Genomic DNA, 21,506 nt, shown 5'->3' with positions numbered 1-21,506 from the left:
TTTAGTACTTAAGAGTATTGAGTGGTGTGATGTACTTCTAGAAAATAGTGCTAACACCAATCAGAGGATTTGAGATTTTAAAGGTTTTTAAATATATCTGTTACCGTGCATTTTGATCGAAGCTACTCGATAGCTCAGCTTCCCATTTTAAAGTCGGAAGGAAAATTTTATCTTCTAGCTTTGATAATATTCTAGATATCTTTCAGTGGTGGGCCGTCAGCAGGGGCGGACTTACCATTAGGCGAAACGAGGCAGTTGCCTAGGGCCCCAAGTTCCTGGGGGCCCCATAAAACTCCTCATACACTTATGGTTAATACAGTTATTGCTTATTTGTACACATTAATTATGTTTTGATTGAAATCCTGTCGCTAAAATGCCAGCAGAATGCTTATTGTATTATGTGTGTCTCGGGGCCCCCCTTCAGTCTCCACATTGGATCAGTCCATCTTACTGCGCATGTGCAGAGAGGATCCAGGAAGACAGCAGCAAAACATACGAAAACAAACGGCGCGAAGACAAGAGAAGAGCAGAGAAGAGAAAAGAACAGAAAAGAAAAAGATGATGAAAAGAAGCTACCCCAGCGGTGCTGAAAAAAGGAGGGAAAAGGAGGAAAGCAGAAAGCTGCTCTCAAAATGCCCCAAAGTGACGACATACTTCACCGCGGCAGCGGCTCCAGCAGCAACCCACCACGGCCCCAAGCCAAGTTGTCCCCGACCAACTCAACCCCAGACACCTGACCAACTCGGTCCCAAGTAACTGTTCCAATGGAACAGAGCACATTTACAGCAGCTGCACGTTGTTTTTATTTTTTTAATTCTAGTGAACGTCTGTGTGGTCTCTGCGATCAGCGGATGGTGCGTTCAGGAGCGTCGGAATGTTAATTACTACTGAAAATAACGGGGTTACAATGGCTAAATGTGAAGGATTTGTGTGAGTCCCCCTCCCCGTCCCCCCCTAAACTGACCCCTATGTGCAGATGGTTTTAATGAGACAGATGTTGCAACTGAGGCTTTACTGTTCATTGTATTTATCATGTTCAAACTTAGTATGAATCAAAATAAAATACAATATTCACAACAACCAGCAAGTGTAACGGCGACGTCAACACCTGTTTGGGAGGGTCAGTTGTCGACGTGTGGAGATGAGCAGCTAGTGAGTATCAAAATGGCGTGTGTGTTGTCTTCTCATTTGAGAGGGCCCCATTCCTGCCTTTGCCTTGGGCCCCAAATTTGTTAAATCCGCCACTGAATAGCAGTGTGTGTGTGTGTGTGTGTGTGTGTGTGTGTGTGTGTGTGTGTGTGTGTGTGCGCGCGCGCGCGTGTGTGTGTGCGTGTGCGTGTGCGCGCGTGCAGGAGGAGGCGGTGGTCGTGTTGTTCTGAGCGTGCAGCAGAAGTTGCGCTGCAGAGGAGGGACTCTCACTCTCTGCAGGTCTGCGGCTCGTTCGGAGGATGTTTCTCTGACTCTCCCCTCAGTCCGAGCGGAGCAGGCGGGCACCTCCTCCTCTCCTCTCCTCTCCTCTCCTCTCCTCCTCCTCTCCTCCTCTCCTCCTGGCCGTGTCTGAGCGCTCCCGGATGCGCTGAACCAGCAGGAGTGCGGACTCGGACTCCCTCTCCTCTTCCTCCTCCTCCTCGGTGCCATTGGATGGAGAGAGGCGCCTGAAGAAGGGAGAGCGGTGGAGTTGGTCCTCTCCTCCTCCTCCTCTTTCTTCCTCCCCACTGCAGCAAAAGAAAACTCCGGGTAAGAAATGCGTCTCCTGCAGCGCCTCCTGCCTCCTCTGCAGACATGGAGGGATCCGCTGCGTGCAGCTCGCGCCTTTCTGTTGCATTTCCACTCCGGATCGACCTGAGTATCGATTCGCATCGCAAGTGAAGCGGAGAGCAGGGGGGTGGATTGACGATCCGATGCCCCGGGGAGGAGGTGGGGGGGGGGGGGGGGGGGGGGGGGGGGCAGCGGCCATGCAGCAGCACTTTACTGAACTCCAGCTGGAAAAAAGAAGTTAAAGACAAAAGCACATCAGCTTTAGAATCCAGGGCGTTTGGTCAAGGTCGATATTTGGCAATACTGCGATCAGTGTTGAGATTTCATGGATCTACTCTTCAGTGCATGAAGCTTCTGCATGTTTGTGCTTTTGGGATTTCAGCTGTTCCTCTTTGTTTCCTTGCATCTAGAGCTGTGTGTTGACTTGTTTTCCTTCATTTCTCTCCTCCTTCCTGTGACTGAAGGCACTGTCCAGCAAACATGTCACCTGCTGGATTTCAGAAAACACTTGTTTGATTGAACACTTATTTAGAGTTTGCATGATCTACACTTGTGTTGCCCTGCAGTGTCTGGCTTCTGTGTGAACACGTTTCTCTGTGATGGACGAACGACCTGTTCAAGATCCCTGGATGATGGAGAGTTTGATAAAAGCAGAAATAGAAGATGGCTCGATGAGTTTGATAGTTTCATTTGCTGCTCTTCGTGGTTAGCGCTCTTGTCCTCATGGCGACAGTGTTGTGGGTTCGATTCTGGACCGGACCTTTCTGTGTGCAGTTTGCCTTTTGTCCAGATCCTCCAGTTCCTCAGTTTATTTCCATGCTGAATGTTTCAACGTCTCAAAAAGAAAAACGGCAACAGTCTCACGTGAGCAGACAGAGGAGGCGACTGAAAGGACAAACCGGCTTTTACCAGAAGGAAACTTCTACAGGACCAGAGTGAGGAGGAGACATTCTGACGCTAAGAGGACAGAGACAGAAAGCAACAATCAATCCATCCGACATCAGACGGATCAGGGTAATCCACTCTCTGTGTGCTTGATGTGAGCTGGAGGAAAGTGAGAGTGCAGAATGCAGGAGAGACAAAGTCTTCATGACATGTATGAACGTGTCCAGAGTGAGAAATGGAAAGAATCACAGTGCAGATGAAGGTCTCAGCTGTCAAAACACAAAGCAGCTTCAATGGAAAATGCATCAGAATGCAGCAGCTTTTCAGAAAAGTTGTGTTTTAAGTCACTCAGAGCTCTAACCCAGGCTGTGAGCAAAAGGCGACTGTAGTGGAACTGTGGTGCTTTGGTTCTGAAAAGAAAAACTGCTCACGACTTGTTAATATTTTATCTGAACTGATTCAGGGTCTATAATTAACTTTCCACATGACTAATGGTCGTTCACATTCACCCAGGAAACAGCGCCAGCGTCCATAACATCTCTCCCCTGTAAGAAGCTAAACAAACCTGGAATGATCTTTTATCTTCAAAGCTAATTCATATCTGACCTCACAACGAGAAGGTCGTGGGTTCGAGTCTCAGCTGAGTCTTTCAGTGAGTCGTCTGCATGTTTTCTCTTGACACGGTGCTTTCTTTCATAGTCTCAATCCCGTGATGCTGAACTCTGTGTGTGTGTGTGTGTGTGTGTGTGTGTGTGTGTACACGCTGCCTGGGCTGAAATACGACCTGCTCAGAATTCAATCCGTCCAGCAGCACTCGCAATCATCTCAGCCATTCGTTTTACACCTCTGTGTTCTCCATCGCTCTTCGTCATGGACCTCCTCCTCCACCTCACACACACTCTGACACACACACACTCACACTGGCTCGACACACACTCGTCCCCGTTGAACCCCTTTGGAAGGAAAGTGTTATTGCATTAAGAAAACTGCGAGCACTTTGATGAACGCTGGAGGAGTGTGGCTCCGCCGGGCTGCAGCAGCACCTCACGGCCCGCCGCCATTATCAAAGTGGACTTCCCTGGCATCGAGCGCTCGCTTCTTAATGTATTGCAGCTAATATTTCCAGAACAGATCATGTAATGGATGGCTTTGTTTTATGGAGAACGCCTGTGGTGGCAGCAGCTTGGCGACGGCTCCCTTCTCTCAGAGAAACCCGGCAGCAGGTCTGAGACGCAGGACTGTAAACTATATCGTATGATGGATCAGGTTTACGAGACTCGTGCTTAGAGAAGGTATCCGGCATTAAAAGTCAGAAATGACTTGTAAAACTGACATTTTTCTCGAGCACTTGTACATCGAGGCTGAAACATGAAGGTCTTTTCAGTTTACATGCATTTTCTAGGTGATTTACTAAGATTAATTATAGATCGCATTGAAAAAAAGGAGATGAGGACGATCAACGCCCTGGTTATCAAATATATCTGAATCTGGCTGGAAGGGAAAGAAAAAAACAGTCAACACTCAAGGAGGTGTTCTGTCACAAATTCAAAGTTTGATTTACAACAGAGGAAATATCTCAGTGTAAAGTCTGCAAATGAAAGTCGTGGTGAGCCAGCTGAGGAAATGCCTCTCCTGAAGGCTGAGCTGGCCTGCAGGTGAAAATAGAAGTAATTCATAAATAAAGTAAGCATTTTCACAAAATGTGCACTGCTCCATTTGGATTCATTCTTTATAGTTTTTATGCATATAATATTTTCTATTCAGGAAGTAAATTGACTTAAATGGGGAATGTGTGTGAATTTGTGCATCCCGTGGGTAGCGCAGCGTGCTGTGCAGCCATTTTTCTATATGCAAGGCTTTAGTAGAGGCCCGGTGTGTTGTCATGTCAGCTGACATACAGATTTTTCGAGACGTAGTGGAGAAGCTGTTCTTCGTGGCTCTTTACTGCTTTGATAGATCTTCTGTTTCTTCCCTTTGTGACTTGACTGAATATGATTAAACCTTTATCCATAGCATTATGTCAGATTTAAATGATGGTTTTCATAGCGCTGAGAGCTTCCCTGTCCCGTGAAAACCATCTTGAAAAGTTGTTAATCTCATCTCCAGTCAGCATAATTAGATAACAGGATGAGGCAACAAATCACACATGATTTAACTCGAAGCAGAGCGACGCCTCAGGATGGCAAACCTGATGACGTTCGTTCAGGCGTGGAAACAATCTTTAACTTCTGCTGCAATTTGAAGCTGCTGCTGGGAAATTGCATGTTTCCTGTCATGTTTTATCAGGAGGAGAGAAGCTCTAAGTCTAACAGTCGTGTTTTTTCATCTACACTCTGCTGCGTTTTCGCCTTTCGGACCTTCTGATTTCATTTAGAAAGAAGCGTTAGGGGGTTTTTATTTCTGTGTGTCAGGAACTCATCAACAGCCACATGAACAAAGAAGCAGAGAAAATATTTCACGTCCAGGTTTTAGGAGACAAATGAAATCCCCTCGCAGGAGTTATTTAAGGAGCTCTCCACTAAGTAATCAAACTCAACAGAGCAAACAATCCCCCCCCGCTCGCTGTTACACTCGGGGAGGCCTTCTCCATCAATTCCACTCTCAAATTACATTGATTTAGAAACATGCTTTTCTTTTCTTTTTTTCCTCCTGCAGAGTGCATTCAGGCATTCATCTCGTTGTCTTTCACAGCTGGAGCTAAGAGACGGATGAGAGCTCTGCTGACGGACGGATCAGGGAGAGAAAGACGTCTCTGCTTTCTTGATACATTTTCCAGAAAGATGATTGTTGTTGAGATTTCTTCGAGTTCGGACTCACTGAAAACAGCTTCATAGTTTGACGTCGGTCTGTCGAAACAATTCAGTCTAAAATCTTTAGTCGTCTCAAGGTGATTTTACTGAGAAAACCTGAAGCCATGCTGTCAGGATGAGTCTAAAAACTGCACAATGCAACAGTTACAGAGGAGTTTTGAACATCCCACTGTGTTTTGCAGTTTTATCATTAGAATTAGATTCATGATGAGATTGCAGCTATTTTCTGCAATGATGTTTTGATTTTGTGAAAATATAGACATTTTCATCACATATACTCATAACAAAGAAAAGCTTTAAAGCTTATCATTTCACCGATCCGCCCCTCTCAAGATGAAATTGTGCTGCATGTGGCCCTGAAATGAAATGTGTTTGACACCCCTGGGTTAAAGGAAAACAGTCAACAGTCTTTTCTGGATCAACAATAATATTTCTAGATCTACAATAACAATGGAGCAGTCCAGAGTGTCTGTGCTGCTCGTGCTTTTTAATTCAACATTTACCACACCATCATCTGCATACATGGAAACACAGTTTTTCATCCAGCAGATACTGAGTGGGTCTGTAGATGCAAAAAGACATTTATTTTCATCGTGCCATTCTCTTAGTTTGGTACAGAGACAAAAACACACCGCTGCCACTCGTGACCTGACATGGTTTTCAGTGTTTCTACTCTTTTAACGATGCTGTTTCCAGTCGATTGTTATAACTTGCCAAACAGGTGAATGAATGGATTTCACAATCAGGCCACAAGCAAGACATGACAGCGTCATGACCTTTAGATGAACTCCAGAGTTTTCAGTTAAGTTCGGGTGCAAATTATAATGATCAAATGTCCACTTTTCACACTTGTTAGTGTGTGCAGTAACAACAAAGATGGCCTCCAGAGTGTCGTCACTCCCAGTCGTCCACATTCTACTGGGACTTGGTAGCTTTACAGTTGACAGTCACTGCAGTAATCCAACTCCATGAACTCTCCATTCCTAATGTTTGTAGGTACTGTTCTGTGTTTTTACGTGGTTGTTGCTTTATTATGAAAGACAACAGCACCCACTAGTGGTCCAACATGTTGACTCCATCATTCTCAACGTTTCTGTCATTTCTGTGGAAACAGACATCTTTTTTTAATATCTAGTCGAGTAAATGTGAAACTTTTCTGAAAACACAACTGAAAACTGATGTTTTCACCTGCAATGTCGTGAAAATGGGACCAAAAAATGCAGTTAGTTTTCTGTTAAAGGATTGAATCTTCATAAACAACTGCTTTTTTCACCAAAGAATATTGAGCAGCAGTGAAGTCAGTAGTTTTGTTTTTGAGGAAAGTGATTTTGTAGAAAGTAACCCAGATGTAAAGTTTGAGCTCTGGAGGATTGAGCTGCGTCGTGCAGACTCTTCCTGCCACTGTTCACCACAGGAGACGTCTGAAGAGGAGCTTCAGACGGAGGGATGGAGGGATGGAGGGAGACATGTTGTTCTGCTGTGCTATCAGACGTTCCACCTCGCTCGGTTAATTGGATTATGAGTCATTGGGCGAGATTAAAAGCAGAATTGATTGACCAGTTGTTGGGAGAGCGAGGGAGAAAGACGGTGAGGGGATCTGCTGACGGGCCTGTGCTCTTCCTCCTCCTCCTCCTCCTCATCTCTTCCTGCCTCTTAATGCTTCCTCGCCACACACTCAGCCTTTATTCTCTAACATCAGTTGGCTCTGGTGCGTCCCTCCCCCTCCTCTCCTCCGTCAGTGTGTGTCGGAGGGAGAACGAGGCCGAGCGTAAATCAGCGTGTCTGCTCTTATTGATCATACCTGTTTTAATATGCAGCCCAACAGAAGGCTTCCCCTGTTTTCTTTCTTCCTCACAGCAGCTGTCTGTGCAGGTGTGTGTGTGTGTGAGTGTGTGAGCTGCCTGGTTTGCATGCAGCAGCTTCGTTCCGTTGTTTGACCCGGTGTCTCGCTGTGTGTTTGTACTAGACCTCAGTGGAAGCTTCTCTGGGATTCCGAACTCCAGTCTACATCTAATCCAGGGCTCAGTGTTTATCTTCCTGAGACGTTCAACCAGCTCCCATCATCTGCTCTCACATGCACAGCAACTAGAACTGATGTTTCATGTGTGTGCTGAGTGGTCCTGGTGTATTTGGGGCAAAACCGATGAGAAACCCACAAAAGATCAAGGTCTTTTTTCAAAACTATGCAATATCTTCTAAACATAATTATCCAATATTCAATAAACCTGATCAAGAATCAACATAAAGGCCAAATAATACGAATGAAAATTATTCTCCAACATTTTCTATTAAAACGACACAATATTTCACAAATGTATTGTAATTGCATTTTTAACGTAATGTTTCCATGCTCTGTGTATTCATGCTCTGCACACTCGAAATGGCATAATTTTACATTTTAATGCACAGAGCAATCGGTTGCAAATAATTCACAAAAATAGTGTGAATAACTCATAAAAGCATTTTTAATTCATTCCATATCATTGTTATTGTTGGTGGTAGGAGTAGTAATAGTAGTATTGCTTGTTTCCCTGATATCATGCAGCAATAATTAGTCACATAGTCATGTTTCATGAGTTTGGCTGCAGAGCTGCTGTCTCTCTCTCTCCTTCTGTCCGGCTCTGTTAGCAGACAGCCGCCGTCGTTTGCAGGTGCTGCCTCCAGTGAATATTCTTCTCATTAATATTGATCCTCCTGACAGCAACATGAAACGCTGTAAGTAACATCAGCATTCATCCACATCGGCGGTGAGGCAGTCGCAGCTTTAAATAAACACTTTGTATAAGACAAGCTATTTTCCAAAAGCGAGTTACCTTTTATAAGAAGTAAATAGTAAATTAAGCTAATTAAATACTAATTACTTGAAACTTTCACAGCACTGCCTGGTTGTTTGTTGATGCAGCAGTTTTTTTTTTCTCTATGAATCAGACGAAGCCACAATAATCTGTTTGTTTTATCAGACGATCTCCAGCAACTCAACCACAGCACAGCTAATGACTGTTTTCCAGCTGATCCTCTCACTTCTCAGTCAGTTCAGCTGACTGTCACACCCTTTCTGCACATTGTGCAGTGCTGCCTGTGCTTTTCTCCTCAACTGTATCCGCTTTCTGTTGTCATACAGTGACCCCTAGTGGTCCCAGATGATACCTGACAGTATTGGAATATTTAAGCCTCAGCTCTACCTTGAAGTCTGAAAAATGAAACAGTCTTTTTACACACCTGAAATGACCACTTGCAAACCTAATCTTCGCCTCATCTTTACTCTGCCCTTAAACACATGTAAACACTTCAGATTTTCTGTGTGTGAAGGAATCTTGACTTTGACTTTTCCAAAGTGGCACCATGAAAGTGCTGAAGCACCAGAGACACACACTCACTCATCAGCCCCGCTCATCATACTGAACCTGGTGTGCTTCTCTGTTTTGTTCTTATTGGACTAAATAACGTTCCCCCATTGTGGAATGAATCTCAGCCACAGGTCAGTGAGGCGGCAGATTAAACCTGTTTCCCTGGAAAGTGGGAAAAAAAGTTCTAAAATATACTCAGAAGGGATTGTTTAACTTTATTCATACTCAGTTTCTTGGGTTATATGCACACATTACATGTGTTTATCTGTTTACACACATCTATTATAGCTATAATGTTCTGTGATACTATGCCTAATAGTGTAGAGAAATGAGCTTAATTATGAGCACAGATCAGGATTCAAATTGCATCGCAAGTTATTTCCAAAAGATTCAAGATAATAAGCTGCAAACTCTACATAAACCTTTATGTAAAGCATTGAATAGAGTCATAAGTCTGTGTGAAGGAGAAGCTACAGATAAAACAGTAAATATTCAAGTAAAATACAGAAACTAATAAGGTGTGAAACACTGTCCCCGCTAGTATAGAAGAGGCACGAACACACACAGAAGAACGTGGACTTCCAAAGTTTCCTCTCAGCTGTTTGCAGCAGCTGTAATGAAGTTTGACCTCGGTGCAAAACCAAACACTTGTTGTGATTAAAGCTGTAATCAGGCCTGATCCGGACTTCTTTCCGCCTCCTCCTCTCTCTGACAGCCTCATTACAACTCTGGAAGATTATATTTTGCGACTTTCGGGATTTGAGCTGCAGCTGCATTCTCCACATGCCAGCGAACGCCCGTCGCCGCCCGTCCACGCGCTGACAAGATATTCATTTTATGCGTATCACGGTAATTAAAGCGTCGCCCCGGCAGCCTCTGCTCTGCAGTGCCGCCGTCTTTTATGAGAGACGCCGTCACACGACGCATCTCCTCGCTGGCGTGGAGATAAATCTCAAAGAAGCGGGAGATCATCTCCACCTCCGGCTGCTCGGGTGTTTGTTAATGAGCCATCAGCGCAGGGGAAGCCTCCGATCTGAGGGAGGTGACGTATCTGACGAGAGAGAGCTGCTTTCATCCTCGTCGTGTCTCCGTACCAAATTGAGAGGTGGAAAAGCCCGACTCTGGAGCCTCTGTAGTAAAGGATGAGCGGCGCAGGCACTGATGTTTTCTTTTAGAGGAACGTGATCATTTTTCCAATCCTTCAAGTGGAGGCTTCCCTCCAGGCGGACGTCCTGTGATGGATGGTTACCTGTAACTCTGCCCTCCGTCCACATCCATCTGCAGGCGGGGAGGCCGACAGGTGGCCTGTTGTAGAGACCGCTCCTCCTTCCTTTGAGAAACGCCTCGAGTTTTCATAGAAATTCAAGAAAGTGGCCCAGGTTTGTTTCTTTAGAATCATTTCAAGACCAGTCTCAGGTGGGTTTGGTTTCATTCACACAGACTAATGTCCAGTCGGGTCAGTTCGCTCTGATCCTCATCAATCAGGCCAACATGGTCCTATATTTCCAATCAAACATCTGTTTGGGGTTAAGGGAGCCGGTTGTTCACTCTTCACACCACACTGTTCGGTAGAGGTTGATCAGTCAGTCAGTGTGGCATCTTTCAACATACAGTAGAATGGAATTCAAGAAATTGAGCTACAGCAGGAAAATAGGACGAAAAGTAGAAATTTTGTATAAAATTTCATAAAAACATAAAAGCAAGACTAAACAGATGTGTTTTAAATTCTCCTTTAAATAAATTATGAGACTGTCAAGATTTTAAATCTGATCCAACCTGCTGCCACTGAGGTGTCTGATGGACTTTTCCAGTCTGTAGAAATTTTTCTGTTTTCAGTATTTCAGGCCTGTTTGACATTTGTTAGCATTGTGCTGCTCCAGGCGCCGCGCCGCGCCGCCCACGCCGCCTCAGTCTTATTTACTGAATCAGCCCGAGACGCTGTCTCTCTCTTCCTTTTCCCTTTTTTTTCATCCCACCCTCCTCTTCCTCCTTCAGTCCCCTCCTGTGCCGGGATGTTACCTCGAACCGGGCCGAGCTGGAGGGGGGGCCGCGGAGCCCCCGTGTTCCCCGTGTCTTTAGCTAATGGCACATCAGCAGCTGTCGCTGGGGCCTGCACTGCGTCAGCCGCTTTAACTGGCCCGCATGACTGTGGTCCGCTCAGCAGAACTGACACACACACACACACACACACACACACACACACACACACACACACACACGCACCCTGCAGCCCCCCTCCAGCTTCTTTCTATATCATTAGTGTAATGCTCCCGTTTCCCCCGAGCCGCTGAGGTATGGGGAGAATCCAGCGAGTGAGGAGGAGGAGGAGGAGGAGGAGGAGGAGGAAGAGGAGAATGAGTCACACACCAGCGACCCTGTTATATTTTTTTGTTTTTTCCACTTTGCAGAGGAGGACAGAAAAGCATCTTTTATTGTTTACCTTTTGACAAACAGCCTTTGCTGCCGTGTGGAAGACAGTAATGAGGACAGGTCTGTAGAGAGGGGCGAGGTAGAGGATGAAGTGATGAAGAGCTGCACCCCCCTCCTCCGGTCTGTGGTTCCTCTTTCTGATTATTCCTCCCAGGCTGGGTGGTTTGGGATTAAAGCTACTTTAGCAGGAAATGTTCCAGAAAGCAGGAGTGTCACATAAATATGGAGAGTGAAACTCCATCCAGCAGGGCTGGAGGACGGACAGAGTCCCTGCTGATGTGACGTCTGAAGAAAGACGTTTCCTGTTGTCTGATGGGACGGTGGGAGAGGACTGACGGACCGAAGCTCCTCAGCAGTCATTTGTCAATGTGTCATTCACTGCTGCTCTGGATGAGCGCAGTTTGCTTGAGCGTTGTTTTCTTGAACTATGCATGGCCTGTCCTCCAAGAGTCTGGAAGGGGGAGAGTCCAGCTGCTGCATCAACCCATCAGGTATTTAGATGTTTTTTGTTTTTTAACATTTTACAGTTAGCTGTCATAAACGAGGAGAAGTATACATATGGCCTTACATATCAACTTATATCGTGATATACCATCTGGAAACACTTGATATCACCACATGACAGCAACACTTCTCATTTTCCTGTTGTGATCGGGGGCAAACAGCCAAAAGCTGCTGATGCTCGATGATTTGGAGCATCTCCGCCGTGCTGCAGATCAGCGTCGACGCTTCCCTTCCTGGTCTATCAGCGGTCTGTGACATGAGCACTAATGCAGCCAGAGCCGATGGCTCCTCCCCCTTTAGGCTGCAGGATGCAGCGTCCATGGTTCCTGTTTAGAATATCAAATGTTGATTCATCTGACCTCAGAACAGTTTTCCATTTTCCCTCCGATCGTTTCAAATGAGCCGTGAGTCAGCGGCGTTTCAGCATCGTGTTTCTGCATCAAGCGGCTGAAAATAAACCAAACATCAGGTGAAAGTTCCAGGGGACCCGTACCGAGGAGCTGTAGAGCCACATGTGGCTCCAGAGCCACAGATTTCAGACGCCGGACCTCATCCGCTGTGCACAGAGATACAAATCTTCTTGCTTCTACTTTGTACTTTGCATGATTTGGTTTTAACTTGAATTACTGGATTGCATTCCGATCTATGTTCAAAGAATCGTCTGTTTTCACTGCACTCTCCAGGTAGGGATGATGCACAAGATCACTCATGGATGCACAATGAAGCCGACTCTGATTCAGCCGGTTCGCAGCTGCTGTTACAGAAGAATTATGTAATAATGTCTGTTTTGTTTTTGTAATATCGATGATGTAAAACTAAACAGATTGTTGTTTCCTGTGTGTGTGTGTGTGTGTGTGTGTGTGTCTGTGTGTCGGTGCAGGCTGGCTGCAGCACCATGTCCTCGGCTGACGGTGGGGATCTATCAGGGTACCATCTCAGCGGTGAGTGAAGAGCACCTCATTTACTTCTGGCAGGATTATCTCTGCTTGTGTGAATGCTGAAGAGCTGCACCTTCAAACACACTCGTGTTCCTGTGTGTGTGTGTGTGTGTGTGTGTGTGTGTGGTGTGACAGATGAGGCCGTTTTTCATTTATTCCCTGCATGCAGCCGCCTCACTTCGGCCTTTGTGCGCCGCTCGCTGAAGGTTGCTGCTGTTGTGCGGCTGGTGATGAAAGGCCGAGGCGAGGCTGCGACTGTCCTCCCACAGGAGAGATCCATCCTCCTGCTGCATGTACGCTCCTCCATAATGCCTCTGAAACACACACACACGAGACGCTGCGTTTCATTCTGAGTGGAGTTTGAGTTCTTCTGAAGTGTTTTAGCCAGATATTCCTCTGATGGAATGTGAAACTGTGTGTTCTGACTGCCGACTGTCGTCACCGCCAAACCAGGACTGAAACTGTCCGGCTGCGCTCAGCGACTGTGAGCCTGTTAAGACTCCTGCTGGTGTGAAGAGAAAAACACTGCTTCTTCTGATTCCTCCAATCTGTGTGGAAGAAATCTGCATTTTTGGAGCATTTTCCAAAGGTTCCACCAACCAACAGCCAAAATGCAGCTAAAGTTTACCATTTCCAGTTGAACACGTCATGTAAACAGTTTGAGAGTAAAGCTAACGTTCCCCCATCGTGCTCAAAGGTGGCCTGAAACAGCTCCTAAGCATAAAAATTCATATAATATCAAATTTTATTTGTATTTTGGCTTTGAAAAGTTGTCAAATTTCAGAGTCAAAATAAATATAATCAGGCAATTTTTAGTGCTGTCAAGTGTCAGCAGTAAACCGGACCTAAACAGAACGCAGTTCAAGTGTGATAATCCTAAAATAAAATCACAGTGTCATTACAGCTCAGTAGTAAAGTGACCCTCTGCTGTTCTGGTGCTGTTCTGGTGTGTCTGTTGCAGTGGTGCGGAATCCGCCCGGCTGGGAGGTGGGCATCTACCTGGTGGGCTTCTTGGTGCTGCTGGGCGTGGCCGGGCTCAACATCTGGAAGCTGTGGAAATCTGGAACCTTCCCCGCTCCGTCCCCCTTCCCCAACTTCGACTATCGATACCTGCAAGAAAAATATGGCACCTCCTTCTCAGAAGTCAGACAAAAGGTGAAGTGATGCTCACAGAAAGGTCAAGTTCCGGTTATTGGAGTTGATTTATTCAGAAAATGCAGCGAATTTTAGATTTTAGTTGAACCTTTGAGCACTTCCTCCCTGTATATAAATATAAAGAAGTAATCCCAGTTTGTCACACTCAGCAGGAAGACGCTCTCAACCATTTATTCAATTGCATTTGTGCTAAAGCTGGGAAGCACTTCATTTTTGCAGGTAAATAGCATGAAAGACCATAAATATCCATCAATGTAACGATACACGTACCCTAAAATCATCCATGTCCCCAAAGCATTTTTAAAAACGCTCATATAACTCAAATTGAGCGTCTATTCTGATAGACTTTTGGTAAATTTTGCTGGATGTTAAATGTTATTTGTTTGTCTCACTTTTTAGTCAGTTCTGAATTATTGAAGATTAACAATGCAGCATTAAATTTGCTGTAATTCCGGAGCTAAAATTCATTTTTCTGTAATGTCTGACCAACGAATCACATGTAGGATTTACATGAGTTGCATACACTGCATATGCCAGTTGTTTTTATATTGATCTGTCTGAATCCAGTGCCCACTGTGTCCATCGTGTTTTTTCTTCCCACTGCCTCTGTGTGATAGAAATTGATATCGCTGGATGTTCATAGTACTGCAAGGAGCTTTTTCCTACTCAGATTCAGTGCTTCCTGTTTCTCCCCTTGAGGCTATAACTTCTTTCATGTTGTCCCGACTTGTAGAGAGTGGCGGCCAACAACCACCGGCGGACCTCCACCGCCTCCAGCCGGAAGCCCAGCCTGGCGCTGGGCGACACCCCGGACGGCTTCCGGGACCTGGGCCACCTGGAGCTGATGAGCCGGGAGCTGGACCCCAGCGGCATGGCCCAGCTCAACCGCTCCGTCTCCACCGACTCGCTCAGCTCCATCTCCTCCGTCGCCAACAACTTCGGCCACGACTTCACCGTGGGCCAGCTGGAGGTCACCCTGGAGTTCGAGCCGTCCAGGCAGCCGGGCCACGGCGTGGGGGTGCTGCACATCACCCTGCACCAGGGCAAGGACCTGCTGGAGAAGGAGGAGGGGGATTTCCCCGGCTGCTTCATCAGGGTGTCGCTGGGGCCGGACGAGATCAGCGTGGGGGTCACACGGGTGAGTGGGGGCGTCAACTACCATCATACTATGATACATGAGTCGTTCTCGGATCACAGCGCAGCACAGGAAACTCCAACCAGCTCCAGAGAGGATGAAAAGTAACATACTGCTTCATGAATAATTACTCACTTTGACTTTTAGTAATCTATAAATGACTCCTGGTTCTTTTGAAGAAGTAAGCAGCAGCAACAGTCGTGGACGGACTAATCGTCATTATTTCTGTTCCACTTCTCATGTCTTCAGAAAACCTTTAGTCGGTTCATTAACGCTCATCCAGACGTATCTGATGCTTTCATGCAGCGTAACGCAGCGACGCAGTCACTCCGGGTGAGGGATCCCTGCGTTAGCGTGTGGGAGTCGGAGCTTTCATCAGAACGGCTTCACTGATGAAGCAGAGGTCTGGTAGAAATAAGAGGAGAGCCTCTGGCGGGGATGATTAGCAGTCAAACCGCGGCGATCAAGCTTTGGCAGAGCGGCGGGGGATCGAGGCGGGCCCGTAGCATGTGATCCTCTCTCTCTCTGCTCGGTTCTGGCCTCTTCAGATGCGTTTAAGGTTTCCGCCCTGGCTGAGTTCAGGACGGAGACGGTGATACGTCCCGCGGGGCGAGCAGCTCCGTCTCGCCGCCTGACAGGCCGGCACTCTCCCGTCCGCCGGAAGAGCCCACTTCATTTGCCAGAGTGGTCGGTCCCCCGGGAGCCGCAGCCGCAGCCGGAGAGCCCGGCTCCGCTGCAGCAGGAGGCCTGACTGCTGCTCAGAGCGACTGATCGCCTGTAAACCGACGGCTCTCCGTGTGTGAGCCCTCGTCACAGAAACACATGCATGGCTGTATGAACGCTTTCATTTGGAATCTGATTGGTCTTCATATGAAATCTGCACTAAACCTCATTTGACATTTTTAACCTGTATGTTACGCTTGGATTCTCCCTACTTTCCCTTCGTTTGTCCATTGCATCGTGATGCCTTCTCACAAATGTAAAAGGAAAAATTATTCAAGGGAAGGCTTCCCTTTGACCCTGGATTTTTCCCTCATAAATACGTAAAAAAATCAATGAAATGAGAGAAATAAATAAATGAAAGTTTTCATTACTGATTCGGCTCAATAACTAAGCATTAAAACTAAATGAAGACGAAAACGACAAATTATTAAATTATTAAATAAATGAATAAATACATAAATGGTGGCGATCATTTTATCAAAAGTCAAAAGCAAAAAGGTGTTTCCATAAAAATAAAGACTACATATTATAAATGAACCTAGATAAAACTGACTATATCTAATTGAACATCACTGTGAGTGAGAGTCAGTACAGGACAGTCGCTGTACTGGAGTAAAATGAAGAGAATCAGACGATGGATGGATGATTGATGGATAGATAGAATGATCAATTCGTTAAAAGTCAAAGGCAAAAAAAAATTCTATAAATAAAGACTCAACATTTTAATAAAAAATCATGAACTGAGAACTTACTGATCCGAGGGCAGCCTTTCTACCAGTGTCGTCCCCTCCTCATGAAGGTCGTCCTGAAGTCAAGGAGGACACGAACACAGAGACTCAGTCTGAGTGTGATGAGAGGCGAGTGGTCGTCCAGGAGCGCTGGGCGCCGTGCACGCCTCCATCTGCTGCACCTGCCTCCCGCCGTCTGCTCTCAGCGCACAGTTGCCAGAAAACTCACACGGTCCTGTGCGGCCGTGAGTCATCGCTCTGCCGCGGCGTAGCCGTGTGTGTGTGTGTGTGTGTGTGTGTGTGTGTGTGTGTGTGGGCCCCGTGTTACACGTTGTTCTGTTGTATTAATCCCGTCCCGGCTCGGTGTAATAATAATGGAAGCAGCCACTCACGCTGCGGCTCTACAGGCTCCGTCTTTAATGTGGAAACGCTGGCATCAGCTCCGCTCGGCTTGATGGCCAAACAGCCTTCTCCCTCCCTCCTCCCTCCTCCCTCCTCCCTCCCGCTCTGTTTTCTCCCCTCACTCATTTCCTCCTCTCCTCCTTTTTGTTTCACCGATCTGTCAGCCCTTCACACCCTCCTTTTATTTTCCTCTCACCTTTCATTCTCACCATTTGTCCTCTTGCCTCTGTTTTGCACTCGTGTTCTCTTTTTCCTTTGTTGTGTCTGCTGGAGCTCTCACACACACACACACACACACGAAGCCTGCTCGTGCCTTCATGGACCCTCTCCTCAGTCTGGAGGTGTTCTCTGGGCTCTCCTGACGCCGTTGGCTTCTCTTCGATGTGCGGATCAATCCAAGGTCAGCCACACAGGCCGATCTGTAGCCTCGCTGCTCGGAATTCACAATTCTTCCGTGGTACAGCCAGTCGTGGTTTCAGCATTCATCCTGAGCAGCGTTTCGCTTTGCTCTGCTTCTCTGTGTTCAGATCAGATATACGTCTCTGGGAAATATACCTCACTGTTTTTCACGCTTGAAGAAAAAAACAAAAAGACGCTGGTGTGAAAAGGGGCTATTAATAAACCCGCTCTGCTCTTCGTTCTGCCAGTTGCCTGGTAACTTTCTGTCCGTGCTTTATGATGCGGCTGCAGCCTCTCTCCACTTGATCTGGAGTAATCATGGCGCGACCCGGAGCGCCCCCGGACTGCTTCCCCATGCAGAGTCTGCTCCGCTGCAAGGGCAAAGTGAAATATGAATAATGGATGTGCCGTTTCACTTGGTTTTGACATATACGAGTACAAGGGAGGATCAACAAGCAGCGCCTTAGTGAAAACAGCTGCAGCTCAGGTAGAGGGGCGAGTCCATCGACAATTCTGAGGTCACCTGTTCGATCCCCGGCTTCCTCTGCCGAGTGTGAGTCTGTCCAGGTGAGAAACTGGAACCCAGCCATCAGTCTCTCAGCAGGTCTTGTTGATTTCTTTTGTTATCAGTATTTTTTTCCAGATATGTAGTTAAAGACTTTATTGACGTGAGACACACCTGGTTAGATTATCTGTCCTGACTTCCTGAACTGATCCTGGTTTATTAAGACCATGTTTTTCTTTCTTAAATCTTTGGGCCTTGTTGTACTTTGATTGTCCGTTTATTCACCAGTGAAGAATCTCCCTGAATAGAATCCGACTGCATTGTCTGTTCATATGAATGTCCATGTAATAATGGAAGAATATGGAGGAAAAAAAATCTACTCGGGAGATCAAACACACCATGTCTGATAATAAAGTCCGCAAGTAAAAGTCACGGCAAGCCATCTGAAGAAATGACCCTCGCCACAACAACAGCAGCATCTCTGCGCCTCCTGTTCAAACACCTGATGATCCTTGTTGATGAAGCAATCCTCAGTGCCTCCACAGCAGATCAGGTCCTCACGCAGAAACTCAGTCCCCCTCCTGGTCTTCTTCTTTAGGTCCAGACGAACGCCTTCACTGTGATCTTCGACGAGCGCTTCTCCGTCCCCATGGACGGCGCCACGCTGGACGAGTACAGCCTGCGGTTCGCCGCCTTCGGCATCGACACCGACGAGAGGAACATCAGCGCCGGCGTGGCCGAGCTGAAGCTGTCGGACCTGGACCTGACCATCCGGCCGTTCAACGCCTGGCTCTACCTACAGGACGTCAACAAGGTGGGCAGGGACTCCGCGGGGTGGAGGGGAGCGCAGGCGTGGGGCACGGCAGGGGAAGTACTGAGTTACTCCTCTTCAGTAGATCTTCAGGTACCTGTACCTGAAACAACCTGGAGTTATGATTTTAGTTAACGCACTAATATCTGTACTTCCACTTCAGTAAAATCTCTGACCAATCTTCCAACTGAGGGTGTAAGAAGTGTTTGTACCTTTAAAGAGAGCTCAGCGGAGTCTGAGTCCCTCTGCTGGACGTTCAACAGAACTACAGGTGCAGTTCAATGAGTTAAGAAAACGACTTTTTTCACAGAATAAGCAATACTTTTGATAATAATAAAGATAATTGTTCTCACATTGGACTGAATATTTTCTTCATCCCACCTTCCAAAACAAAAACATTATTAATTTCCAATTTAAAAAAACTGAAGCATGATGAACTGTGTTTTGCTGAAGTTATTCAAGTTAGCAGTTAATCCGTCTGTCTTCTACACTGATCTGTTTATCTCAGGACACACACACATTCAACCCACATCGAGAACCCAACATGAACCTAGAATATTCTCACTGTGCCTCCCTACCAGTGGATAATATGCATTAAACTCATAAAAGCTCTGCGTATTGCTGTTTTCTTTTCCCCTTTTCTGTAGAGCCGCTGCCTGATTGTCTTTCCTGTTCGACAAGATGACGAACCTTAAACACAATTTTCTGCTTGAGCAGCTCAGAACTTCATTAACTAATGTGTCTGCCTTTAATTTTACATTTTCTAAACATTTCCGGCTTGATAACGCATCGACTTTCCATTTTACAGTGTATTTTCATTGAGTGTGTTTAGTTTAACTGTAAGTCCATAAAGCAGGAAGCGGCGGTCAGACGGCAGACACACCAGCAGCAGGACTGTCTGATGAGCGTGTCGTCTCCCCGGCAGGCTGTGGACGCCGTCGGGGAGATCCTGCTGTCTCTCAGCTATTTGCCCACAGCGGAGCGCCTCACTGTGGTCGTGGCCAAGTGCAAGAACCTGGTGTGGACCAACAGCAAAAACACTGCAGGTCAGCGCCGCTCCCTCTGTGTGTTGACAAGTAACGTTTACTAAGTCCTGCAACAATCAACAACACTGAAGAAAGCAGCAAACAAGAAGAAATATATATAAGAGGACTCAGTGTTGTGTTTTGTCTGCTAATCCTAAGAAATATGTTTAAAAAACCACATTTTCTTTGAAGGGCTGGATTGGAGCCTCCGGCTGGCCAGTTTTGGCCCATGGACCTTATATTTGTTACTAAACAAACTGCAAACTGCTCTTCTCACCACTTCGTCTTCCTCCTTCCCTCTCCTCATCAGATCCCTTCGTAAAAGTTTATCTTCTGCAAGACGGCAGGAAGATCAGCAAGAAGAAGACCTCCACCAAGCGGGACGACACCAACCCCATCTTCAACGAAGCCATGATCTTCTCCGTGCCGTCCCTGGTCCTCCAGGTGACTGTCCGGTCCGGCTCGCTGCCGATCGCTGGGTGTAGGGTGTGAACTGGTGGTGTGTGTTTTATGCGCTCGCCTCTTAAACAGACCTCAAGAGGCGTCCAGGGCAAACAGAGGCTCAGTAAATGAAAAACCATATTAGCATGCATGCGAGTTAAAACAGCAGAGCGGAGGCCGTCCTGAGCTTAAGTGCTCTGCTAACATCCGCCTGCTGGCGGGAGGCACTCAGCATCTCGTTACAACGGGGACGCTGTTCATAAAGCACCAGTTAAAGGCTGGACGGGGTCGCAGGGGGCTGCAGGCAGTCAGGCGGAGCGCAGAGGAGCGAAATCAACAACTTCACACATCCTCCAGACGCAACGTCTGGTGCAGCATGCATGACTGAAGCAGGAGCGGCTCGTTCCGCTGCAGACTTCAGCTTCATGCTCAATTATTTAGTGTTGTTTCTGTTTCTTTGTAAGAATTTACTTTGTGTTTCTGGTGAATTTGTGTTGTTTTTGTGAGGCTTTTTGTTTGTCTGTGGCAATTGTGTGTCTCTTTGTGTCAGTTGTTATGTCACTGTGAATATTTTGTGGGGTTTTTTTGTCCCATTTTCTCTTTATTTTATTCTTTCCTGTTGACTGTCCAGTCTCCCATTGCTGTCATTTTTACTGTCTTCCTCTCGTTTGCTGTCAGTTTTATTCTTTTTGGTCATTTTCTATCTTTCTGGGTCATTTCCTGCCTGTGTTTGGTCAGTTTACATATCTTTGTGACTTAGTGCTGCTTTCACTGCTCATTTCTCATCTCTTTGTGGTCATTTCTTTGTGTGGCTTTCTTTGTTTTCCTGTGTGAATACAGATGTTTTCCCCTCTGGGACTGTTTGAGTTACACATTGTGTAGTTTTAGACACATTTCCCTGCCAGCCTGCTTGAACCGCAGCGTCACCGTGCCTCGCTGTCTGCCTGCAGGAGCTCTCCCTGAGGGTGACGGTGGCCGAGGCCACGGACGACGGCCGCGGTGAGAACCTGGGTCACGTGATCATCGGGCCCGAGGCCAGCGGGATGGGGATCACCCACTGGAACCAGATGCTGGCCACGCTGAGGAAGCCCGTGTCCATGTGGCACCCGCTGCGCAGGATCTGAGCCCCCCACCCCCGCCACCACCGCCATCCTCGACCCGGCCAGTCTCCAAGCAAAACGCTCCACCCTCCACGCTCCTTTGAACCGACCGTCACGCCGTTCGGCGCCACGCTCCGATCTCCCACAGCAGTTCAGTCTGACGAAGGCGGTTCAGTGAGCCTTCGTCTTCACATAAAGAATGTAAAAAAATAAACGATCAGAGGTTGACTCTGATAGGAGCCTTATTGATCTCTGGATCAGTCAGTGATATTTGTTCTGCCACTTCACCGCGGGTTGGGAGGGACGTCTAAAGTCTGCCGAATCCTTTCTTCTAGATCTTGAAGTGAGCTTTACTTACGGAGCCTTTCCAAACCCTCCTTCTGCATGGTGCCACCTCTGGCTGCGGCCGT

General features: G+C 46.8%; 1 protein-coding gene across 1 annotated transcript; it reads left to right on the top strand.

Moving 5' to 3' along the window:
* The first annotated feature begins 1,615 nt into the window (after positions 1-1,615).
* syt12 (synaptotagmin XII) lies at positions 1,616-21,191 on the top strand. The gene is made up of 9 exons (XM_030096643.1): positions 1,616-1,630; positions 1,687-1,737; positions 12,615-12,675; positions 13,634-13,827; positions 14,561-14,965; positions 18,318-18,533; positions 19,456-19,576; positions 19,866-19,999; positions 20,947-21,191. Exons 3-9 carry the CDS (start codon positions 12,630-12,632, stop codon positions 21,118-21,120), a joined length of 1,290 nt encoding a protein of 429 aa, XP_029952503.1. The 5' UTR covers positions 1,616-1,630; positions 1,687-1,737; positions 12,615-12,629; the 3' UTR covers positions 21,121-21,191.
* Positions 21,192-21,506: the final 315 nt, after the last annotated feature.

Source organism: Salarias fasciatus, chromosome 7, assembly GCF_902148845.1.
Source record: "Salarias fasciatus chromosome 7, fSalaFa1.1, whole genome shotgun sequence".
Lineage (NCBI taxonomy): Eukaryota > Metazoa > Chordata > Actinopteri > Blenniiformes > Blenniidae > Salarias > Salarias fasciatus.
The sequence above is the reverse complement of the archived record's forward strand: the minus strand, read 5'-3'. Positions and strand labels throughout refer to the sequence as shown.

Bases quoted from the DNA above. Each gene is read 5' to 3' on its own strand.
- syt12 (XM_030096643.1), top strand. From the start codon at position 12,630: ATGTCCTCGGCTGACGGTGGGGATCTATCAGGGTACCATCTCAGCG. The intron at 14,966-18,317 runs GTGAGTGGGGGC...CTTCTTCTTTAG, and splicing joins TCAGCGTGGGGGTCACACGG to GTCCAGACGAACGCCTTCAC. The intron at 19,577-19,865 runs GTCAGCGCCGCT...TCTCCTCATCAG, and splicing joins CAACAGCAAAAACACTGCAG to ATCCCTTCGTAAAAGTTTAT.